General features: G+C 47.3%; 2 protein-coding genes across 5 annotated transcripts in view; both read left to right on the top strand.

Moving 5' to 3' along the window:
• The window catches only part of notch3 (notch receptor 3), a 34,348-nt gene extending 23,532 nt beyond the window's left edge, over positions 1-10,816 (top strand). The window contains exons 19-33 of the mRNA XM_060037319.1: positions 120-276; positions 434-618; positions 767-899; positions 1,060-1,317; positions 1,824-1,936; positions 2,050-2,585; positions 2,730-3,056; positions 3,425-3,573; positions 4,373-4,598; positions 4,833-4,923; positions 5,052-5,220; positions 5,565-5,869; positions 6,299-6,446; positions 6,811-6,908; positions 7,064-10,816. Of these exons, the coding sequence (XP_059893302.1) occupies positions 120-276; positions 434-618; positions 767-899; positions 1,060-1,317; positions 1,824-1,936; positions 2,050-2,585; positions 2,730-3,056; positions 3,425-3,573; positions 4,373-4,598; positions 4,833-4,923; positions 5,052-5,220; positions 5,565-5,869; positions 6,299-6,446; positions 6,811-6,908; positions 7,064-8,569 (4,401 nt within the window). The 3' untranslated portion in view covers positions 8,570-10,816. The remainder of the gene's footprint in view (positions 1-119; positions 277-433; positions 619-766; positions 900-1,059; positions 1,318-1,823; positions 1,937-2,049; positions 2,586-2,729; positions 3,057-3,424; positions 3,574-4,372; positions 4,599-4,832; positions 4,924-5,051; positions 5,221-5,564; positions 5,870-6,298; positions 6,447-6,810; positions 6,909-7,063) is intronic.
• A 7,488-nt stretch (positions 10,817-18,304) lies between these two features.
• On the top strand, positions 18,305-21,185 carry LOC132446812 (microfibril-associated glycoprotein 4-like). 4 transcript variants are annotated; one of them, XM_060037288.1, is made up of 6 exons: positions 18,309-18,469; positions 18,549-18,608; positions 18,651-18,863; positions 19,850-19,946; positions 20,056-20,223; positions 20,750-21,185. In XM_060037288.1, exons 1-6 carry the CDS (start codon positions 18,464-18,466, stop codon positions 21,019-21,021), a joined length of 816 nt encoding a protein of 271 aa, XP_059893271.1. In that variant the 5' UTR covers positions 18,309-18,463; the 3' UTR covers positions 21,022-21,185. The 4 variants fall into 4 exon arrangements, with proteins under 4 accessions (XP_059893285.1, XP_059893263.1, XP_059893271.1 ...); XM_060037295.1 differs by having other exon boundaries at positions 18,311-18,469; positions 18,549-18,587; XM_060037302.1 differs by lacking the exon at positions 20,750-21,185 and adding an exon at positions 20,331-20,431 and having other exon boundaries at positions 18,305-18,469; positions 18,549-18,863.
• The last annotated feature ends 1,688 nt before the right edge of the window (positions 21,186-22,873 follow it).

Raw genomic sequence — 22,873 nt, 5'->3', positions numbered from 1 at the left:
AGGACCGGGAGGCTCTCATGAAAGAATGTGAAGTAATCCCTGTAGCTCCCGCTGGATTTAAAATGTTCAAGCAATGAAAACGGTTTCTTTTTCCTCCCTCTGATCTCCTCTCCTACCAGACGCCAGTGGACTGGTGCCGGCGTTCCTCTCCCTGCCAAAACGGAGGCCGCTGCCGCCAGAAGGACGCCTCGTTCTCATGCGACTGCGCCGGCAGCTGGTCCGGCCGATACTGTGACATCCCCAGGGTGTCCTGCGAGTCGGCCGCACGGCAGAGAGGTACGTCCGGGACGATTAGTCGGACACGTGTTATGCCTTAACAGTTTGTTCTCCGTCGAGCGTGTGATCACAACATCGCGCCGACACGGCTGTGATGACACAAATAGCACAAAGTGTTTGCGCTAACGTGTTCCCAACCTCGACACTCCTCCGCCAGGCCTGCAGACCGACGAGCTGTGCCACCGCGAAGGACACTGCGTCAACACGGGCAACACCCACTACTGCAAATGCCCCGACGACTTCACGGGCAGCTACTGCGAGAGCCCGGTGGATCACTGCGAGGACAAGCCCTGTCGCAACGGCGCCACCTGCAGGGGCTTCGTCGGAGGCTATCGCTGTGAAGTAAGCCCGCCGCCTGTGTTCTCTTCTGGACCGTGTGTGCGTGTGTGTGTGTGTGTGTGAGTGTGAGTGTGTGCGTGTGCCTGTGTGTGTTTTCAAACCTTTTTATGAGAACGGTGGTCTCATTGCTTACCCCCTCCTCCTTCCACAGTGCATGCCAGGCTTCAGGGGAAAGACCTGTGAGATAGAGGAGAACGAGTGCGAGTCCCATCCCTGTCAGAACGGAGGCACCTGCATCGACCTCGTGGGCCATTACATCTGCTCCTGCCCCCCGGGCACACTGGGTACGCCCCCCCCCCCTCCGAAAGAACTCAACGCAAACACACAAACACCCCCACACACACGCATGCATCCGGCAGGAAACGGTAACGGGACAGCGTCTCGCCCCGGCGTCGACCCTTTGTTTCGTAACCGAACGTTCTCTCTTTTCCTTCCCTCCAAAAGGGGTGTTGTGCGAGATCAACGAGGACGACTGCGCCCCGCCCCCGCGGATGCGCGCGGCCCCGCCCAAGTGTCTGAACAACGGGACGTGCGTGGACCGGGTGGGCGGCCACCGCTGCAACTGCCCGCCGGGCTTCACGGGGGAGCGGTGCGAGGGGGACATCAACGAGTGCCTCTCCAGCCCCTGCAGCCCCGCCAACAGCTTCGACTGCATCCAGCTGCCCAACGACTACCAGTGCGTCTGCAAGCCCGGCTTCACAGGTAACCCCCGATGTGATAACGTTCTTTCGGAATGAGGATGTACTGCAGTATAGTTTAGGTTGAATCGATTGTATTATAAAAAATGAATAATGAATGTAGTTTAATAGCATTACTGACGATAACAATACTATTATAGTGGAGATAAATACTACGACACGAATGACAACTAGGTCCCACGAATTAGGCCAGACATGTTACTGTATACTGCCAGAAAACATGTATTATTATTATTATCCTATTTTACTATTTAGCTTATTTTATTAGCTTATCTTCTGTCTTGTTGTCTGCTACTGGATCACTTGATTACCTTCAGGATAAGTAAAGCATTTAGCGTTTAAAGGGAGCGATATTGCCCAAGGGAACTGCCACACAGAGAGATTGCACAAGGCAACCACAGGCTGGACAATCCGCCCCACCTCATGTAATACCAGGAAACGTATCGGGAACGTTGTGTTGTTCAGCCCCACGGCGCTAACCCTTTTAAATAACGCCCGTTTGTCCCCCAGGTCGAAGGTGCCAGAGCCGATTCAGCGTGTGCGAGTCCCAGCCCTGTCAGAACGGAGGCGCGTGCACGGTGGCTAGCAACAGCGCCATGGGATACACCTGCACCTGTCAGCTGGTAAGTGCACGCTGAAAGTCACTCGAGTGTTTGAGTGTCCCTGATCGGTCGTCCTCCCCGTACCCGAGCCTCCCGAGCGTCCTCTCAAACGTTTTTTGTCTCGGTGTCTCCAGGGCTACGTGGGCGCCGCCTGCGAGAGGAGCATGTCCTGCCGGGAGCTGTCGTGCTACAACGGCGGCAACTGCGCGCTGACGGCGCGCGGCGCCCGCTGCACCTGCCAGCCGGGCTTCGCCGGGCCCCAGTGCCAGCACCGCAGCAACGAGGGCTGCTCGTCCCAGCCCTGCCGCAACGCGGGCCTGTGCACCGAGGAGACCTCCTTCCCCTTCTTCCACTGCCAGTGCCCCGCCGGCTGGGGCGGCAAGCGCTGCGAGCAGAGCGGCAGCAGCAAGCCCCGGGAGCTGCCGGCGCCGGCCTGCCCCCTGGCCGAGTGCCACGGCAAGGCCAACAACAGCGTGTGCGACAAGGAGTGCAACGAGTTCGCCTGCCGCTGGGACGGCGGCGACTGCTCGCTGGCCGTCAACCCGTGGGCCCGCTGCCCCGACCCGCGCTGCTGGCGCGTCTTCAACAACAGCCAGTGCGACGAGTCGTGCAACAACGCCGACTGCCTCTACGACAACTTTGACTGCAAGGTCAAGGAGAAAGTGTGCAAGTAAGTCCGGAACGCCAATCAAAAACAACGATTGAATGTCTTTCGCGTTTTTTTTTGTTTAGACCGGTAACTAACAAAAGAGAACTAAAATTAAAAAACGTTGCGCTCTGTTTTTCGTCCCTCCCCCCCCCACACTCACACCAGTCCGATCTACGAGACCTACTGCATCGACCACTACGCCGACGGCCGCTGCGACCAGGGCTGCAACTCGGAGGAGTGCGGCTGGGACGGCCTGGACTGCGCGGCGGACGTGAAGGAGGACCTGGCCGAGGACCTGCTGGTGGTGGTGGTGCTGCTGCCGCCCGAGGAGCTCCGGCGCTCCAGCACCATCTTCCTGCAGAAGCTGAGCGCCATCCTACGCACCACCGTGCGCTTCCGCCTGGACCGCAACGGCGAGGCCATGATCCGGCCCTACACCCGGCCCGGGGCGCGCTACAGACGGGAGCTCGAGCGGCAGGAGGAAGTCATCGGGTAATTGAGCCGTGTCACATTTTGAAGCGGGGATTCCTCTTGTGTTTTTACCAGGCCTGTAAATGAAAAAAAAATTGTCTGCATTTATATTGCGTTTTTTTGTAACCAGTGGCCACCCAAAGCGCTTTACAATATTGCCTAGCATTCAGCCGCATTCATGCGTCGACGTCGGCGTCAGCCCTGCAAGGCGACAGCCATTTGGTCGGGAGCAGTGAGTTGCGGTGCCTCGCTCGGGGACACGTCGACACTCTGGGGATTGAACTAGCGACCTCGCGGTTGCCAGCCAACCCGCTCTACCCCCTGAGCTACTGCCGCCTGTAGGGTTCCTCGGCGCTCACGCTGGTGCTCTGTCCTCGTGGTCGCTGCAGGTCCGTCGTGTACCTGGAGATCGATAACCGGCTGGGCTGCGAGCAGGGGGGCTGCTTCCGCACGGCCGACGGCGCCGCCGACTACCTGGGGGCGCTGTCCGCCTGGGAGATGCTCCGGGACTTCCCCTACCAACTCAAAACCGTTTCCAGTAAGGACAATGTCATGAAACCACCAATAACACATGAAACCATCAACACCAATAACACATGAAACCATCAACACCAATAACACATGAAACCATCAACACCAATAACACATGAAACCATCAACACCAATAACACATGAAACCATCAACACCAATAACACATGAAACCATCAACACCAATAACACATGAAACCATCAACACCAATAACACATGAAACCATCAACACCAATAACACATGAAACCATCAACACCAATAACACATGAAACCATCAACACCAATAACACATGAAACCATCAACACCAATAACACATGAAACCATCAACACCAATAACGCATGAAACCATCAACACCAATAACGCATGAAAACACCAACACCAATAACACATGAAACCATCAACACCAATAACACATGAAACCATCAACACCAATAACACATGAAACCATCAACACCAATAACACATGAAACCATCAACACCAATAACACATGAAACCATCAACACCAATAACACATGAAACCATCAACACCAATAACGCATGAAAACACCAACACCAATAACACATGAAACCATCAACACCAATAACACATGAAACCATCAACACCAATAACACATGAAACCATCAACACCAATAACACATGAAACCACCAACACCAATAACACATGAAACCATCAACACCAATAACACATGAAACCATCAAAACCAATAACACATGAAACTATCAACACCAATAACACATGAAACCACAACCAACGATAATAAAACCCTGACTCATCTTTCCCCCCCCCCCCCCCCCTCCATAGCAACGCCTGCCCTGTTTGAGCCCGACTACCCCCAGTGGGCCAAGCTGATCCTGGTGGGCGTCGCCTCCTTGTTCCTGTTTGTCATCCTGGTCGTGGGGATGCTGATCGCGCGGCGGAAGAGGGAGCACAGCACGCTGTGGTTCCCCGAGGGATTCTTCCCCAAGAAGGAGCCCAGCAGCAACAAGAACCGCAGGGAGCCCGTGGGCCAGGACGCGCTGGGCATGAAGTGAGTGGGGGGGGGGGGCGCCCGGATCCAGCCGTGAGAGAGGTGGTCCAATTGCGTGGATGATCTGTGTTTGTGTGAGGGTTAGATACGCCCACCGGTTGGGACAGAGAGGCGGGCTGGGGATGATGTATCTATTATCAGTGCGTGGCTCTTTAGCGCCCGGACAAAAGCTTGTGTTTCGGACGTCGTAGCGGGCGCCTTTTAAATTCATCTGTCGCCTTCTTTCCCAAACAGACACATGCCCAAAACCGTGGAAGAGTCTCTGCTCGGAGACCACAGCGATCAATGGATGGACGCAGACTGCCCGGAGATCAAAAGACTTAAGGTGGGTCACGTGACTCTACGTTTCATTTGTCCCCTTGTTTCACATGCTGCGGGGGGGGGGGTTCTACTCCAAGCCGAGGGCTCAGTGTTGTGATGTAACACGGCGGTGGCGCTCTTGTTGAACCACAGATGGAGGAGCCCAGCATGATGTCTGACCATGAGGACGCGGTGGACAGCAGACAGTGGACCCAGCATCACCTGGCCGCCGCAGACATCCGTGTCCCCCCCACCATGGCCTTGACGCCCCCCCAGGGAGAGTTTGACAGCGACTGCATGGACGTCAACGTCAGAGGACCAGGTGGGTGTTCCGAACAATCCGCTACAATATCAATCAAAAGGGGCGTGCGTAGCGTGTCTACACACGCCCCTTTTGTGTCGGACCCATTGCGTCCTCGCGGACCCTCGTTGCGTCCTCGCAAGGGCCTGAGGGGCACCTCCCAAAAACTGTAGCCTCCCGTCGGGGCGACGCAAGCAGCAAGGGCTGTGATTGGTCCGCCCTCTAAAACCCGACGCAGAACCAAAACGGCTTCACGACTGCGTCGACGCGTCCTCGCGGCCCATTGCGTTGTGTCGACGTGGAACCCTAATCAGCCCTTTACTCACCCCCCCCCCCACACGCCTTCTCTCTCCTGTGACCCCCAGACGGCTTCACGCCCCTGATGCTGGCCTCGTTCTGCGGTGGCGGCCTGGAGCCCGAGATCCCCGAGGAGGAGGAGTCGGAGGAGTGCTCGGCCAACATCATCTCGGACCTCATCTACCAGGGCGCCTCGCTGGCCGCGCAGACAGACCGCACCGGCGAGACGGCGCTGCACCTGGCCGCCCGCTACGCCCGCGCCGACGCCGCCAAGCGGCTGCTGGACGCCGGCGCCGACGCCAACGCCCAGGACAACACGGGCCGCTCGCCGCTGCATGCCGCCGTGGCCGCCGACGCCCAGGGCGTCTTCCAGGTGAGCGGGGACCCCCCCATCCACGGTTCTTCGGCACGTTGACTGCGTTTCACGGCCTCGTGATCCTCCTAGTTTTAATTTTAATTTTTAAAAAGGCAGTTTTCAAAAAGCAGCATTGCTTCGCTACGTCACGATATTGAGTAAGTCGAGGTCACACGTACGCTCCGCTACGCCTTGGTCTGGGTTCAAACCCGGTGTCTGCAGATCCCCCGTGGGTCGATCTGCCAACATTGGGTTTGAACCCAGACCCTTTGAGCCCACCGCGCTCATCATGTGACCATGCCGCTCTCTTTATTTTTTTTAACTACTTCCCATTGATTTACGCCGCTCTCTTCAACCATCACACCCATGACGATCCATTGGTACTCGCGCCCACCGAAACATGTCGGTGACGGTTGCTGCTGTCCTACCCCCCCCCCCCCCCACTAGATCCTGATCCGGACGCGCGCCACAGACCTGGACTCCCGCATGTACGACGGCTCCACGGCGCTCATCCTGGCCGCCCGCATGGCGGTGGAGGGCATGGTGGAGGAGCTCATCACCTGCCACGCCGACGTCAACGCCGTCGACGAACTGGGTAAGGGTCCTCCAACCTCCCCACGACCCCGTCCACTGGTGCTGGTGCCAAGGATGTGCTCACGTCATTGTGGTAGTGGTTATAATGGTTATAGCACTGACTAATATAGCATCTTGTCCTAGCCATCTTTGTTGTTTACGGGGGAAGGGGTTAACCTAGCGATTGTTTGTACCGAGTCGATATATTCTTTCACTTTGTTGTGACAAATGCACTTATTTTAAGTCGCATTGGATAAAAGCGTCTGCTAAATGCCCTACATTTAAATGTATGTGTAATGTGCGTCGCCTCCCAACGGTGTTATTGTGAGCCCGATCAGAGCCACTACCGTTGGTAACCGCGTCCTCGCCGTTCTCTTCTCCTTCAGGGAAATCCGCGCTGCACTGGGCGGCGGCCGTCAACAACGTGGACGCCACCATCGCACTCCTCAAGAACGGAGCCAATAAGGACATGCAGGACCTGAAGGTACGGCCGCTTCTCTACGGTTTCAAACACGCAGTGTATATTTGTATACGTGGTGGAATACATAACACTGCATTCCCCCCCCACATGGGGAGAGCAACAAGTTGTCTAACCCCCCCTTGCTCCTCCCCCCCCCCCCCCCCGGCCGCGTGACGCAGGAGGAGACGCCCCTCTTCCTGGCGGCCCGCGAGGGGAGCTGCGAGGCGGTGAAGGTGCTCCTCGCCCACTTTGCCAACCGGGAGATCACGGACCACATGGACCGGTTGCCGCGGGACATCGCCCAGGAGCGCATGCACCACGACATCGTCCAGCTGCTGGACGAGTACAACACGGTGCGCAGTCCCCAGGGCCACGGCGGCGGCGGCCACCACCTCGCCGGGGGCCACACCCTGTCCCCGCTCATGTGCCCGCCCAGCGCCTTCCTGCCCAGCCTGAAGACCACCCCGCAGGGCAAGAAGAACCGCCGCCCTGGCGCCAAGGGCGCCGGGCCGGCGGGCCAGCACGCCGCTGCCCTCAAGGAGTCGGCGAAGGCCCGCAGCAAGAAGCTGACGCTGGACATGCAGAGCGCCCTGCTAGAGAGCTCCGTCACCCTCTCCCCGGTCGACTCGCTGGACTCCCCCCGCGGCGGGGCCAGCAACGCCGGCTACATCACCAACCCCACGTCCCCCGCCGCCATGGCCTCGCCGGGGCTCTTCCACACCTCCATGTCGGTGCCCAACACCCCCATGGTGCACGCCGGCATGATGGAGGGCGGCGGCCCCTTCGCCGTGTCCCTGGCCCAGCTCAACGACCTGGGCGACGGGGGGATGTCCATGCAGGGCCGCGTCTCCATGGCCGGCGGGCTCAACCACGGCTACGTGCTCAACGCCGGCCCCATGGGCATCAACATGGGCATGGTGAGCCCCGTCAGCGTGCCCTTCGACTGGCACAGCCGCATGACGCCCTCCTCCCAGTGCGGCCAGCAGGTGGTCAACCTGGTGCACACCAGCCAGGCGGGCATGCACCCGCAGAGCCCGGCCATGCAGCAGCAGCAGCAGAGCATGCTCCTGCACCAGCAGATGTACCGCAACCAGATGCTGCAGCCCACACCGGTCACCTCCACTCCGACCATTAGCCCCGTGAAGCTGCCCTCCATCGCCGAGCAGCAGCAGCAGCAGCAGCAGCAGCAGCAGCAGCAGCTTCTCAACCACTCGATGGTTAGCCAGCAGAGCATGGGCCGCATGACCACCTCCACCCCACCGACACCACAAACCTCCCAGCCCCCGCCGGCCTTCTTCCAGCAGCAGCAGCAGCAGCAGCAGCCCCCTCAGTCCCAGGCCGGCCCCCAGATGGCCCAGGCAGCCGCCCCGGCGGTCCTGGCTGCACAGATGCCTCCCTCCCAGGCTGGCAGCAGCACGGTGGGCCTGGATGACTACCCCACCCCTCCTTCACAACACAGCTACTCCTCCGCCCTGGACGCCACCCCCAAGCATTACCTCCACCTGCCCAGCGAGCACCCTTACCTGACCCCGTCCCCGGAGTCCCCCGAGCCCTGGTCCAGCCCCTCCCCTCACTGTGTGTCCGATTGGTCAGACTCGACCCCGAGCCCGGCAGTAGCCGGTCCCGCCCAGACCCAAATCTCCCACGCCACCGAGGCCGGCGGGAAGATGCAGGTGTTTGCGTGAGCAAATGCCGCCTGACAATGGACTCGGGTCTGAGAAAATGTGGACTGGCCATGGGACCTGTCCTTTATTAAGTATGTCAGCCTGTTTTTTCCAAGATTTTTTATTGGATTTGGACTGACTGATGTTTAACCCAAGAGGACTGTCTGCTCGTGATGTTCGCAGCAAGAACAAAGTAAAGGGAAGTGTACGTTGTCTGTGAGAAAGTGCAGACAATTTAATGAAGTAAGACTTATTCTGTCACAGATGGACTTGTTTTTTTATTATAAAAAAATATATGAAGAAAGCCAAGTCTTTCATTTCAAAGACTTGGAGAAGACTAACATTTAAAAAGTAGATCAAAGTAAAATGTTGAAGTGAATACTTTTATTTTATTTATTGTTTTAATGTCCCTTTTGAATTGCTTTTTTCCCATTATATATTCTCTCCGTTTTTCTGACCTTGACCCCTAAACCACCCGTACAGAAAAAAAAAAGTTTTGACATCCAGCATTGTCTCATGGACAGATGTACCCTGGCGAATATTGTTCAGCATTAGCATTTTCGATTTCATGGAATCGGTTCTTTCTTGATCACCTTCCATAGAGCTATTTAAACAATGAGTGGACTTGAGGCACCCTGAAGCACTTCACAGGATGATAATATGACAGTATTAACTTCTGTGGTTTCTTCGTGAAAAGATCCCTTCATTCAAGAGTCAAGGCAAAATGGCTCAATGTCAGTTTGGGACGTCATGCTCCCCTTCCCGGCATCAGTTATTTTATTTCGTATGCAGTTCAGCCTTTATTAACTCTACCGGGTACTACCTCCAGGTACTAACATAGTCTCAGAAAACGTCAGTCGTCGTTGTCCGCTTGTTTTCATTTATTTCGTGAACATTAATTAGAACTGCATTAAAATGAACTGCATTTCACTGCCCTTTTTTTAACTGTCTTTTTGGATTGTTTCACTTGCTTATTTTTATAAACCGTTCATTTGTTGACGCTGGGAATTCTTTATCAACGCGATGTGCTAAGCGATGTTCATCAGCTGCTATTTTGTGCATCCGGCAGACATTCCAGTTATAACTGGCTGCTCAGCGATAGACGGACACTGATCTCAGCCCGCAGACTAGAGAACCAGAGTTTTGGAGATGCATTCAGAGCTTCAGGGTCACTTGGGGACAGAGAAGGGAAGCGTTACTTTGGGCAGGACGCGCGGTCGTGCAAGTAAGTGCAGGTAAGTGCAGCTGCTGCAATGCGACTGCATAAGGGCCCTGTCACTCCTAAGGGAGGCGTTCTCTCTAAAAGTGCCAAAAAGGGCTGGATACGGAGCAGTGGAGTTGCGGGGGCGAATCTAGGGTGACATGTCGGAAGATGTGAGGGGAGTGAACGCTACCATGTAGCGCAACAGCCACTCGACAATACTCCCAAGATGACACTCTACCGTTCTCGCTCGCCCTACTGCTGTGCTATCTGTGCTGCCCAGCAAAGCGCCTTCGACTGCCCCACGTGACACAAAACTCTAGGATAGCAACGTACTCCGCTTGATATACATTCCACTTTTCAGAAGAAAAAAAAAGACAAAAAAAATGATTTCATGAGGGACAAACCTGTTTTGCTGTTTTGAGACTATTGTGTTTGTTGCCTTCTGTTTGCACGCGATGCCACGACATCCACAAAGCGGACACCAGCCCCGGAACCAACCCCTGCCATTTCGGTGCGTCTTAAATTCTCCTGGTCCAATTACTTCTGTTTGGTTTACCCATTAGGAGTGGCGTCGCTCACCTGTGTTCCACTGCTGAAATGTTTCACTGATCCGACAGATTCCAGAAAGTTCTATTGTAAAGTAGTTTAGATGTATGTTCAGCTTCATCATGAATGATATGTTTGGTCTTTTTTTTGGTCTGTCCATTTCTTTCCCAGGTCACATTATATTAAGTATTGTGTACATTTCAAGCTTTGTGAACCCTTTGTGTAAATATGTTGGTCCTGGGTAGATTTATTTGTTTGAAAAGTTTTATGTTTAAAAAATGGTTATTTACTAAAAAGGACATAAATAAAAACCTTCCTTTTAGCATTACTGTCAAGCTGTGACTGATATTGCATTGGTCTTGTATTATTAGAACTGTCATAGATATTTTCTATCATTATTAATTACTATACTTGTTTAAAAGTAGTTTGAAATCAGTGTACATAAATCCTTTTCACAGTTTTCTGTCTACAGACAAAAGTTGCAAAATAAGTTACTTCTAATAAAAACTGTAGTTACACTTTTTTGTACTGTGTGATTTTTATTATGTTTTAGACATGAATGACATTAGGATTATCTAGGGTAATTTCACTTTCAAACACTTACTTAGTGTTTAAAAGAGTTATTTAAAAGTATTTTAAAGCAGCAACACTCATTATTTCTGTAATTCTGACTACAGCAGACAACGTCCTTATTCTATATACATGCATACAACACGGCAAAAGTAGAGTTAATGTAGCATGATATGAATAATTACGAGTAATGTAATTCTGAGTACAAAGAATATTAATCTAAGATAATCAAATTTGAACAGTTAGAATTTATATTTTATGTCACTGATGCGGTTATAATTCGAACAGATCTTTTGAGTCTAATCGTATTTTTACTTCTTTCTTAGACCGTATTCTATAAGATACAAAGCATACAAACAGTTGCTTCAAACATTCCCTTCTTTGTGGTCTGTAGAAAACATAATGTATTACAATGAAGGAAGTTATGTTTTAGGGCAGGCTATTCATATTCAACGAAAGATATATTTTTATATCAACATTTGTATAACTATAACTACCACTAGGTGGGGCACGGAGACTCCAAGAGTATGACCGTTCAAATCAACTCATTCTAGGGAAGTGAATTTAAAGTTTAAAATATGGATCAATCTGAGTCAAAGGTGAGCTATTGATCACACAAGCTTGTTGCACATGCCGTTTACAGACATCGATCATTTATAAGGAGATGGGGATAGACCTAATAATGAACCTCAAGCTACATCTTATCTCACCTAAGGACAAGAAAATAAAATAAAAAAATGTAACAATAACCATCCTAAATTAAAAAAACAACATTAGCCAATATAGTCACTGGACCACAATTATTTAGTAATGGAGCTTTACTACATATTCATCTACACATAGATTATGGATTAACACCTTTCTGTATAAATGCAGTAGCGTGTGTCCAATATTGATCAAATACAATTATATGACCTTCATTTATCCCAGAAAGTAAATTATGGAAATTACAGAGTAGTTCTCGTAAAAGAGTAGAGTTCTCGTAAAAGGTTTTTTATCCATGTGTAAATGTGCATCATTTGAGTAAACCGTGAAACCAGTGGTGTAGTGCAGGCCTCACTGAGATATACGACCCTAACTTTTATCTACTTATCTTAAATTTGAATGATGAGAATCTTCCCTAAAGAGCACCCAATAAAGATATTATTTTCACGTAAACAGTGGCTGGAAAATGAACATATAGTTACGTTACAGTTATAGATGTGTAGCACCTCTGATCCTGGGATTCCCAATCTGTGTGCATGGTTTTTAAAATCCATTCCCTCGGATTTGTTTTTTTCTACACAGCAGGGGTTACCCATGACGCTTTCTGACTGCCAACGCATGTCTGATTCGGACCGACAACGAATACAGTATAAATGACTGCATATAGTGTTCACCTTTTCAGATTTGACTGTACAAGGGAATAGTTGTCCAATTTTCATGTGCGGATGAACTAAGGAATAAGGAATAGTTCACTCAAAACCATAATTATGTATTTGTCTCCCCCTATCGGCTATGGGCCAGTATTGATATAAAAACCTGCCCCTCTTCTGTCGCTAATGTTCATTTCAGAATGATCCTAAATCCCTGGAGTCAAGCTGCAGCAGCAGCAGTTAACGTTTGCCCGCGATTGGCGTACACAGCCTCAATCTGAAGTAGACTGAACCACGACATGGAGGCAGGGGCGGACTAGGGGAAAAAAGTGGCCCGGGAGTTTCTGTCAGACCGGCCCACTCAATACACGCGCGCGGCCCACTAAGTACACGCCGCGTTGCCCACTCAATGGATCGCGCGTATCGAACAGTCAGTGGCCTTCTGGGAAAAATACCCATACACTTAACATTATTTTGGATGATTACAAAGAAATTACATCATATATGTATGTTTGTTTTTTAATAACATTTGGATCCACCAATTTGCCTGGATGGACACATGGAATAAAATGATTATTGGCTATTGTAACACTCCAAGGTAGGTATAGTTTGCTAGATGAATATGCTTAACTCTTGGCTAATATCAGATGGTTATGCAAGTATAACTACAAAGCCTTAAGGAATGAATGTCAGCAGAGAAAGACCACACAATAAAGAAACTGGAATCAGAGGGTAGAATTAGCATGAACAATATATTAGAAATGAACAGAACAGAACATACGATGGGGTGTGAACATCAGTGGTATCAGTAGTGTTGCATGCTGGGTGTGTGATTGTTTGTGTGTAGGGGTGCTGAAGGTGCATAACAAAACAGTAAGTTACATAACGACGTTCCCGAAATTCAGCCGTGGTGTAGAGTTACAGCCACTCCGAGCCAGTCGCACATTGAGCTTCCCCCAAATGCGCTGTTTTGGTGGCTGTAGCTATAATGCAAATGAGGAGGACCGAGGCGGGTCAAGGAGGAGGGTGGGGGTGTGGCCCTGAGCAGCTTGCAGCCACGGTACCATTCGCTCTGTTTACAGTGGATGTATCGCAATGGCGAGGCTCACACAGCCTTTAGCCGTGTTCTGTAAATATTCTAGAACACACGGGAGTCCTGGAGCTCTATATCAAAATATTATCATATAGCCTACATAGATATCTATATCATATAATATTATAACGGCCAAAAGATGTGTGAGCCGATATTATGAATCTCAAACGACCGCGTTGGGTTCTCCGACGTTCCTGGTTCTTCAACGTCCTCATCAATGTGAAGTAGACTGAACCACGACAAGGAGGAGAAAGGGATCGTTGCCGGGCAGCGCTTAGGCACCTCCGCCTCCGGCGGTGGTCCCTCAGCGGGTCTCAAGCTGGAGACATTCGCCGCTAACAATCCCTTTCTCCTCATGGGTTGAGCGCATGCGTAGAACTGGGTGCCGCGTTGCGTGTATGTATGCAAATCCAAATTCTCTACCTCAATCCGCACAGCTGAGAACACTTCGGCTGTGTAAGAACCAATTTAGAGGTGTTTATTAATAAGGTGGAGATCTTTTCTTACTTTGGACTTCCGAAGTCTGTAAAACACATATTAGAAGACACTTAAAAAAAAATCGAAAAATAGTCACCATGAGTGTGAAGACCGATTGCGAGTAGCAGTATAAAAGTCAGTCAGTGCGATTGTGATTAGATAGGTATAGCTCTTGGAGAAAATGTGCCGCTGTGATGTGATAACCATTGTAGGGCTGATGCGATGATGGGCGTGGGCCATTACATAATAGTATTTTGGGCCATCGGCCCACCGGGGATGTCCCCGGTATTCCCGATGGCCAGTCCGCCCCTGCATGGAGGATAAAGGGATTGTTGACCGCGGTTGTCTCCCGCCGGAGCCGCTGCCGAGGCGGTGGTCCCTCGGCAGCGGTCAGCGGGAAGCGGGGCTCAAGCGGGAGACATTCGCGGGCAACAATCCCGCTCTCCTCCATGTCGTGGTTCATGCACTTCAGGGAGTCAAAGCCAAAGTTCCTTTCCCCCAATTCCTTCTCCACCATGGCTGAGATAACCCCCACTACGAGTCTCGTTGTGGAAATAACAGAGACGAGACAAAGTCATCGTCTCTGAAATGCACCGAACACAGCACTAAACTGCTTTCATCGTTTTTTGGTATTTCTCCAAAAATAAATTGCAACCATTTCTCCCTTAATTCCTCTGTCTTTGGCAGGAGATGCAATGTGGACGTTTTGCTTTGGCATGACACACGGGTTCGATGTCGTTCTGCCATTGCATTCAAAATTCTGTAATTAGCCTGTTATTAAGCAGCACTAGCTCAATCTCGACTCCTTCAGGATTTCTGTGGGTGGTTACGAACCAACCGAGTGGGCAGGTCCATGAATAATAATTTGACAAAGCTACGTAGCGGTGTCACCTTATCCTATGTTATTCAACATACAATAGGAAAAATGAGATTTTAATGGCATGGGATCTTTAAAACACATTTTCGATAATTACTAGGTTTTTGATAAAATCGAACATGGCGGAAAATCCAATGTAGCGGAAAATTACGTTATAGGATGTGTTGAACTCGGCTTGGCCTAATGTCGCCTTCAAAACGGTCTGAGTTTCCGGGAGGCACGGAGGTTCGGACCTTAAGCTCGGAGGAAAGTGCTTTGAACACTCGGTTGGGTCTGAGTTTTTGCTCTGAGTTTCGTGCGGAAGTGAAGCTACTCGAGTTGTCCGAGATCACGTCACAACAATGGCTGCCCATTTCATTGATAGACTAAAGTGAACTTGCAGCAAGCACTAAGAGGCGAACTTAGCACCCATTCTTGCATTACGATACATTATAGCTTACAATTATATACATCACCTGATAAATTCTCACTCATGTTCAACAATGGCAAGCAGTTCTAATAACTGATTCATCTGATTCAGCAAAGAAGCGGCATCCATACTTGTTATTGTTATAAAGTCTAGTCTCACGAACAATCTGCTTTTCAGGTTATATGTCACAGCCTACGAACGTTCCCTGAACACTCTTATTTCGGATGACGGGAAGGTTAACGTAAAGACCCGTAAGAGCTTCTGAACCTCCGAGCTGTTCTGAGGCGGCACAAGGGTTCCAAAGATACCTTGTTTGTGGAAAAACTGAAAAACTGGTCAAAAGTCAATAACATTAAGGCTAACCTGATGATGTAATAACCTCCCGTTAATGTAACACTATATTACATTATTGGTACAGAAATTATTACATTTTTTGGAAATGTACTTTATTACATTAATCGGGAAGTTGTTACATTATCAGGTTATATTACATTTTCCATGGACTCAAGTGTAGATTTTTTATTACGTTATTGTATTATATTACCCCAATATAATAACCCAATCCGGTCATTTTCAAGCCACTGTTTACGTGAAAATAATATCTTTATTGGATGCTTTTTAGGGAAGATTCTCATTATTCAAATGCAAAATGAGCAGATAAAAGGTTGTGCCGTATACCTGAGTGGGGCCGTCACTACACCACTGGTTTCACGGATTATTCAAATGTTACACATTTACACATGGATAAAAAAATTTTTACGAGAATGCCATATAATTGTATTTGATTAATATTTGACACATGCTACTGCATTTATACAGAAAGACGTTAATACATAATCTATAGACTATGTCTTAAAGCTCCATTACTAAATCATTTTGGTCCAGTAACTATGAAAAGGATAATATGTTTTTTTTTTCATTTAGGATGGTTATTGTTCAATTAGTTTTTTCTTGGTGAGCTAAGATGCTGCTCAAGGTTTGATTGATTGATTGATTGAAATTCTTTATTGACACACATGTACAAAGGTAAGTGTACAAATGTACAAAAGGATGACACAAAAAAGCCCATGGGCTTATTTCCATTATGGTCCCTTTGTAGTGTCAGCATGTTTATAGGTGTAATGTGTGTGTTAAATGTAATGTACATGACAGTGTGGGAACAAAGTAAAAAATGACATTCCAATCACACATTCACAATTCATAAAATATGACATTCCAATCACACATTCATAATTCATATAAATATACAATTCATAACAATCTTAAAAGAGACACCATAATAAATATCCCTATTTCTTTAAGGCTGTTTTAAAACTGACAAGAGAAAAAAGTGTCTTCATACTTGCAGGTAACCCATTCCATAAAACTGCAGCTGAATATAAAAAAGAGCCCTTTCCCATACAACTTCTAAATTTGAACAACACCAGATCACTTCTCCTTGGGGAGCAGCTATTTGTGTTTAGTATCCTGGAGAAATAATTTCAGAAATATTTAGGTACCTTGTTTTTAATAATTCTATGCACCATACACAGTGGTATATAGTTTACTCTATCCTCTACTTTCAACCACTTCAGGCTACTAAAATGAGCAGGAGTGAGAGGTTGTAGCTTAAGGATCCCTTACTAGTTTATTTTGAGATGTTTTTAACTTATTTTTGATGATTTTTGGGAGGTTTGTAAACCATGCAGTGGTTAATTATTAGGTCTTTCCCCATCTTCTTATCAATGATTAATGTCTGTAAACGGCTTGTGCAACACGCTTGTGTGATTTATAGCTCACCATTGACACAGATTGATCTGTATTTTAAACTTTAAAATCACTTCACTAGAATGAGTTGATTTGAAGGGTCATACTCTTGGAGTCTCTTGAATGTTCTAACCCTGTTTAAATATAGAAATGATGGTGTATTATTAAACATTCATTAATTCTTTCCGTTGCACTATTCAGCCTCATTATAATCATGCAGTAAAAACATTAAGACGGATAGCTCTATGTATTCTCTATTTATTCTCGTGAAAAACAAAGGAATCTCTTGTTTCCTTTTGTTTTTAAATTAAACTATCTTGAACTAACTATTTTGTTCAGTTGCGTGCCTCCCCCCTCTCTACGAAGAGCTGCGGGCATTCAGGTTGGACCAGGATACACCGGCTCCCCCTCAGCCATGCCCACCTCACGCCACCTATTTAAAAACTCATCACTGTTAAAAAACAAAGGCAGGACAAGACAAGCAGTCCCGTTATGTATATAGAGAGTCCCACCTCTGGCCTCTACTCACAACAGGAGTATAATTTGTGTAGATCTCACATCCACGCTTGAGTGGAGAAACTCTGCATATGGTTCACAATGCAGACGTCCTTTCCAAGTAAACAAATTAATTCCAAGGCCAAAGATTGATTCGCCCCACAAATACTCCCGTTAGGGTTGGCCTGATGGCAAGCATTGTGCCACCATCCTCCAAGGTAGGTTTTTGCACAGTTTCTAGCATCAACATCTTGGTCCTTATCAAATGTTGAGAACTTCTGACCATTTCTCAGCAAGCCTTTAACATATCTTAAAGATCTCCTATTATCCTACTTTTCTGGTCTTCATTTCTAATTAATGACTCCTATAGAGCAACCTGACATGAATCACAGCACAAAAAACTATGTTGATTTTCCGGAAACTCTTCCTCTCATCTGGGCGCTTTCAGCATTCTCTGTCAACACTCGGCTTATAGGCAATCGGAAGAGCATGTTGCAGCATTACCATACATGGAAAATCCGTATTGTTCGACGTTGATAAATCCCGGAAATTTGAACAAGTGAATGGCGACCGGCGTCCCTAGTGTTTAGCGCTCTGCACAGCCACCCCAGACGGTCAGCAGGGAATACGTCTAAATGCATGTACGTCCTTATTTGACACTTTAGTATGGTTAAACATGACTATAAATCATTATCACAACGTTTATAGGTCATAAAAGTCGAAAAAGCAGAGGTGCCCTTTAACAAAACTTGGTATATAGAGTCATGACATCATCCTCAACTCATCAACTCCTATCGCTTCACTTAAATGGATTGCAAACTTGCAAGACCTCCCCAAATACCAGTGCACCACTACATCACTGGTGCAAACGGTTTTAAAACTGAACCCGAGATCAAAGTCTAGTGACCTATGCCTATGGTATCGTAAAGTGTGGGCACATCAACTTTAATTCTCTACCATGTGATCCCATGCAGGGTGGGCTCTGTAGGAAATGTCCAAAGTTCACATATCCATCATTTTATGGTTGACGGTTGAAGGCTATAAATATACAGAGGCACATGTGAATATCCCTGAAACACATTTGAGTAAGGAATAACTTATATCTAAGTGTCGAAAATCAAAGGCAGACCTGCAGCGAGGAAAATGATTGTAAGTATTGCCTATGCCGCCTATTTCTCGATTTTGTGTTCCAAATTTGTCAAAAGCATTTATTTTGTGTCTTCTCCAGGGACCTTTAGGCCTACTCGTCCTCTTGGTGGTGAACCTGGTGTTAGTGAGCAGCACTCCGGTGGAAGTGAGCGGCACTCTGATGGCAGCGAATGGCACTCAGGTGGTGCTGAGCGACACTCCGGTGTTAGTGAGCGGCGCTCCGGTGGTAGTGAGCGGTACACCTGAGTCGCTTCCAGTGGATTGCAGCGACCTCTATAGCAACGGCTTCGGTAACAGTGGCGTCTATACGATCTTTCCAGCGGGACCCACTTCCCCGGTTCAGGTCTTCTGTGAAATGGGCAGCATGGATGCACCAGATAGTAACAAATGGACGGTAATGTATAAGCTGGCATCCTTCTCAATGAGCCATGATTCGTTCATGAGCCCTAGCTCACTAGATCTCGTTCATCATTTCGTTTTTTTAAATGTTGGGGGTGCATCTTGTTGAAAATATAGTAAAATAAAAAAGGGATGTATTTCCAGAATTGCCATTTGTACGCAGAGGGCAAAAAACACACCACAGCAATAATAATTGATCCATTGGGATTTGATCATCTGTTGCAGGCCTTATGGAGAGGTGAAACATGATTGGTTACAAGTTAGCTGCCCCTTTTTCCCAAACTTGTTGAAATTTACAAAACAAAAACAACTGTGCTGTAGAGTAGTTGACTGTATTTATTATGTTTGGATGTAATAAATAACCGCGTGCATAAAAAATGTCATAAATATTAAGCATTATGACCTAACCCCTACCTTCTGCTCAAAGTCATGCATCTGAATTCATTGTAAGTGCCTTGAGGCACCTGATCATCAATCTTTCGATCTGAGCATCAATATTTGTAAATAGTATGCCGTCATTCATTGTTGAATGGGTAAATAATATCACTGTGGAAAACTAAATTTTAAAAGAAGATGAAAAACAGTTACATTTCACAATTACTCAAAGTCGCATTGTGTCACATTTCAACTAGCCCCCATAGCTTAGAATAACCCTCTACACATCTCTATTCAATGCTTGTCGATATTCATTTAAGAAATGCCATCAATAAAATCTCATGACTGATATATTCTACAAATCAAAAATGCTGACCAGTCCGTCTTCTCATCATTAGAATCGTACTAATGACTCCCAAACCCTTCCCCTCACGCCACCCACACAACCGAGCTTCGCTAATTTTGTATCCAACAGTTGCACAGCCTGAGTGTTAGTGAGTTTATTGAATGCTGAAAGCCTTCCGCCCACTAACTTGCAGAGGCTCACTCATACACATTCGACTTTAAAGGTTATTTTTATGTAAACGTCATTGATTTCCAACTCAGGTCATTCAAAGAAGGACTGATGGCACCATTAACTTCTACCGTGGGTGGGAACAGTACAAGACTGGATTCGGACAAGCTTCAAGTGAATACTGGTTGGGTGAGCACTGGAAAGTTGTACAGCTGTACATTTGAATAGTGCAAAACCATTCTTAATCACATTTAAGTCCTTTAAATGTCAAATTAGAGATGGCATTGTTTCTTTCCAGGTCTGGAGAATATCCATCTCCTGTCTGGGAAAAAAAGCTACAAGCTGAGGGTGGACATGGAGGACTTTGATGGCGCAAAGGTATCGGCGGAGTATTCCTCCTTCAACGTGGCCCCTGAGAAGGACGGATACAGGCTCACGTTAAGTGGCTTCAAAGACGGTGGCGCGGGTGAGACTAAACAAGGGTTGACACAGGTTGTAGAACCTGATAATGTAATAAATTCCCAATAATGTAATAACCCCAATAATGTAATAAAAATCTGCACTTGAGTCCAGATGATCTTCAGACCATGACACATGAATGCAACTTCTTGAAATTCAAAAAACGTTTGGCCGTGACAACCAATCAAACTTGATGGCTAAGTCACCGAACAGGAAGTAAGCCCATATCTCAGCAACCCTTTAACATATCTTAACCAAACTTGGTATATAGAGTCATGACATTATCCTGGGTACACCCAAAACATTTGGTGACCTTTGGGAAATGCACTATACTACATTATCGGGAAGTTGTTACATTATCAGGTTTTATTACTTTTTCAATGGACTCAAGTGCAGATTTTTATTACATTATAAGGGTTATTACATTATCGGGAATTTACAACATTAACAGGTTCTACACGGGTTACTCAGTCAGTTGCCACACTTCATCCATAAGAATCACTAAACATGATCTTCCATTCCATTATTTTCAGGAGATTCGTTGGCTTTTCATAATGGTCAGAAGTTCTCAACGTTTGATAAGGACCAAGATTCCGATCCTGCAAACTGTGCAGAAACCTACCTGGGAGGATGGTGGTACAATAATTGCCATGGTGCCAACGCTAACGGGGAGTATTTGTGGGGCGAATCAATCGTGGGCCTTGGAATTAATTGGTTTACTTGGAAAGGAAACGCGTATTCCTTAAAAGCCATTGCATTTAAGTTAAGTCCCCAACTGGAACTGGATGCTAAAGTTGAAGTGTAGTAGAATTACAATTCATTGACAGTATGACTGTTTAGTTGACGAGGGTTAGGCCCGTTATATTAAGTCATAAGTCATTATATACAACGTCCACATGTTGAGCATCAGATGGGATTTCAGCATTATATTGTTTAGGCCTTTTACCCAATAAAGAATGAGAACATTTATTTGTTGTATTTTGATTTTGGAGAAACACATGAGTACCACCAGAGAGGACGACAAATAGATCAGGTAATACCCAAGTTCCGAGGGACCAGTGTGATGAAGAGGCTGATGTGCACACTTTGATTATCCTACTTCCACACCAGCCCACACGTCTGCATTGTGAACCATATGCAGAGTTTCTCCACTCAAGCGTTGATGTGAGATCTACACAAATTATACTCCTGTTGTGAGTAGAGGCCAGAGGTGGGACTCTCTATATACATAACTGGACTGCTTGTCTTATCCTGCCTTTGTTTTTTAACAGTGATAATGAGTTTTTAAATAGGTGGCATGAGGTGGGCATGGCTGTGGGGGAGCCGGCGTATCCTGGTCCAACCTGAATGCCCGCAGCTCTTCGTAGAGAGGGGGGAGGTACGCAACTGAACAAAATAGTTAGTTCAAGATAGTTTAATTTAAAAACAAAAGAAAACAAGAGATTCCTTTGTTTTTCACGAGAATAAATAGAGAATACATAGAGCTATCTGTCTTAATGTATTTACTGCATGATTATAATGAGGCTGAATAGTGCAACGGAAAGAATTAATGAATGTTTAATAATACACCATCATTTCTATATTTAAACAGGGTTAGAACATTTTGAAACATTCCTAAATTCTTTCCATGGCACAATTTGTCCTTGAAATGAATCTACTGAAAGACTGGTACGTTTTAGCAATGCTAATTTCCTTTCTTTGTGTTATTATTAAATCCTTTTTTTTTTCCAACCACAATGAGTATCACTAGAGGCCGCTATAAACAAATACAGGAATTCTCAGGACTCAGTCACAAAATCGCCTTTTCATCATCCTCCCTGGAGAGTGACAGAAGGTTACTGGAGCCATAAGCTCCTGGTAGGGCCACCTGGGGTGAGGATCCGGACATACACAGTCCAGACTTTACAATCGAGTTGAGCTGGTGCCGGGCTTGGGGGTTTGACGTAGAGCGACTGGTGGCCAGGTAGCCCACAAACCCCGTCCTACCATAGGGAAGAGGAAGCGCCAGGGCTGAACAATTTGTGTGCGTATGCACCCAGAAGATTTGAGCAGCTGACACTGACTAGAGGACAACGATCTGGCCGATGTCTGATTCGGACCGACATCCAACACAGTATAAATGACTGCATGAAGTGTTCAGCTTTCACATGTAACTGTACAATCACCATACAGTATAATCTGGCCCATAGACTTACAAGGTGAGGGAATAGTTGTCCTATTTTCATGTGCAGATGATCTAAGGAATATGGAATAGTTCACTCAAAATTCATAATTATGTAGTTGTCTCCCCCTGTCGGCTGTGGGCCAGTATTGATTCAAAAACCTGCCCCTTTTCTGTGGTTAATGTTAATTTCATAATGATCCTTTCTCCCTGAAGTCAAGCAGCAGGAGCACATTAACAATGTGCAAATACTACTGGGCCATTTTTAGGTGAACATGATGAGAAGAAGAGTAGTCTCACACTGTTTATAACAGTGTGTTTATTTATTAGAGTGCCCACTTCCCCATGCACCACTACATCACTGGTGCAAACTGTATTAAAACTGAACCCGAGATCAAATTCTAGCGATCTATGCCTACGGTATCATAAAGTGTGGGCACATCATATTATCCTCTACCATGTGATCCTGTGCAGGGTGGGCTCTGTAGGAAATGTC

Source organism: Gadus macrocephalus, chromosome 2 (assembly GCF_031168955.1).
Source record: "Gadus macrocephalus chromosome 2, ASM3116895v1".
Taxonomy (NCBI): Eukaryota; Metazoa; Chordata; class Actinopteri; order Gadiformes; family Gadidae; genus Gadus; species Gadus macrocephalus.
The sequence above is the reverse complement of the archived record's forward strand: the minus strand, read 5'-3'. Positions and strand labels throughout refer to the sequence as shown.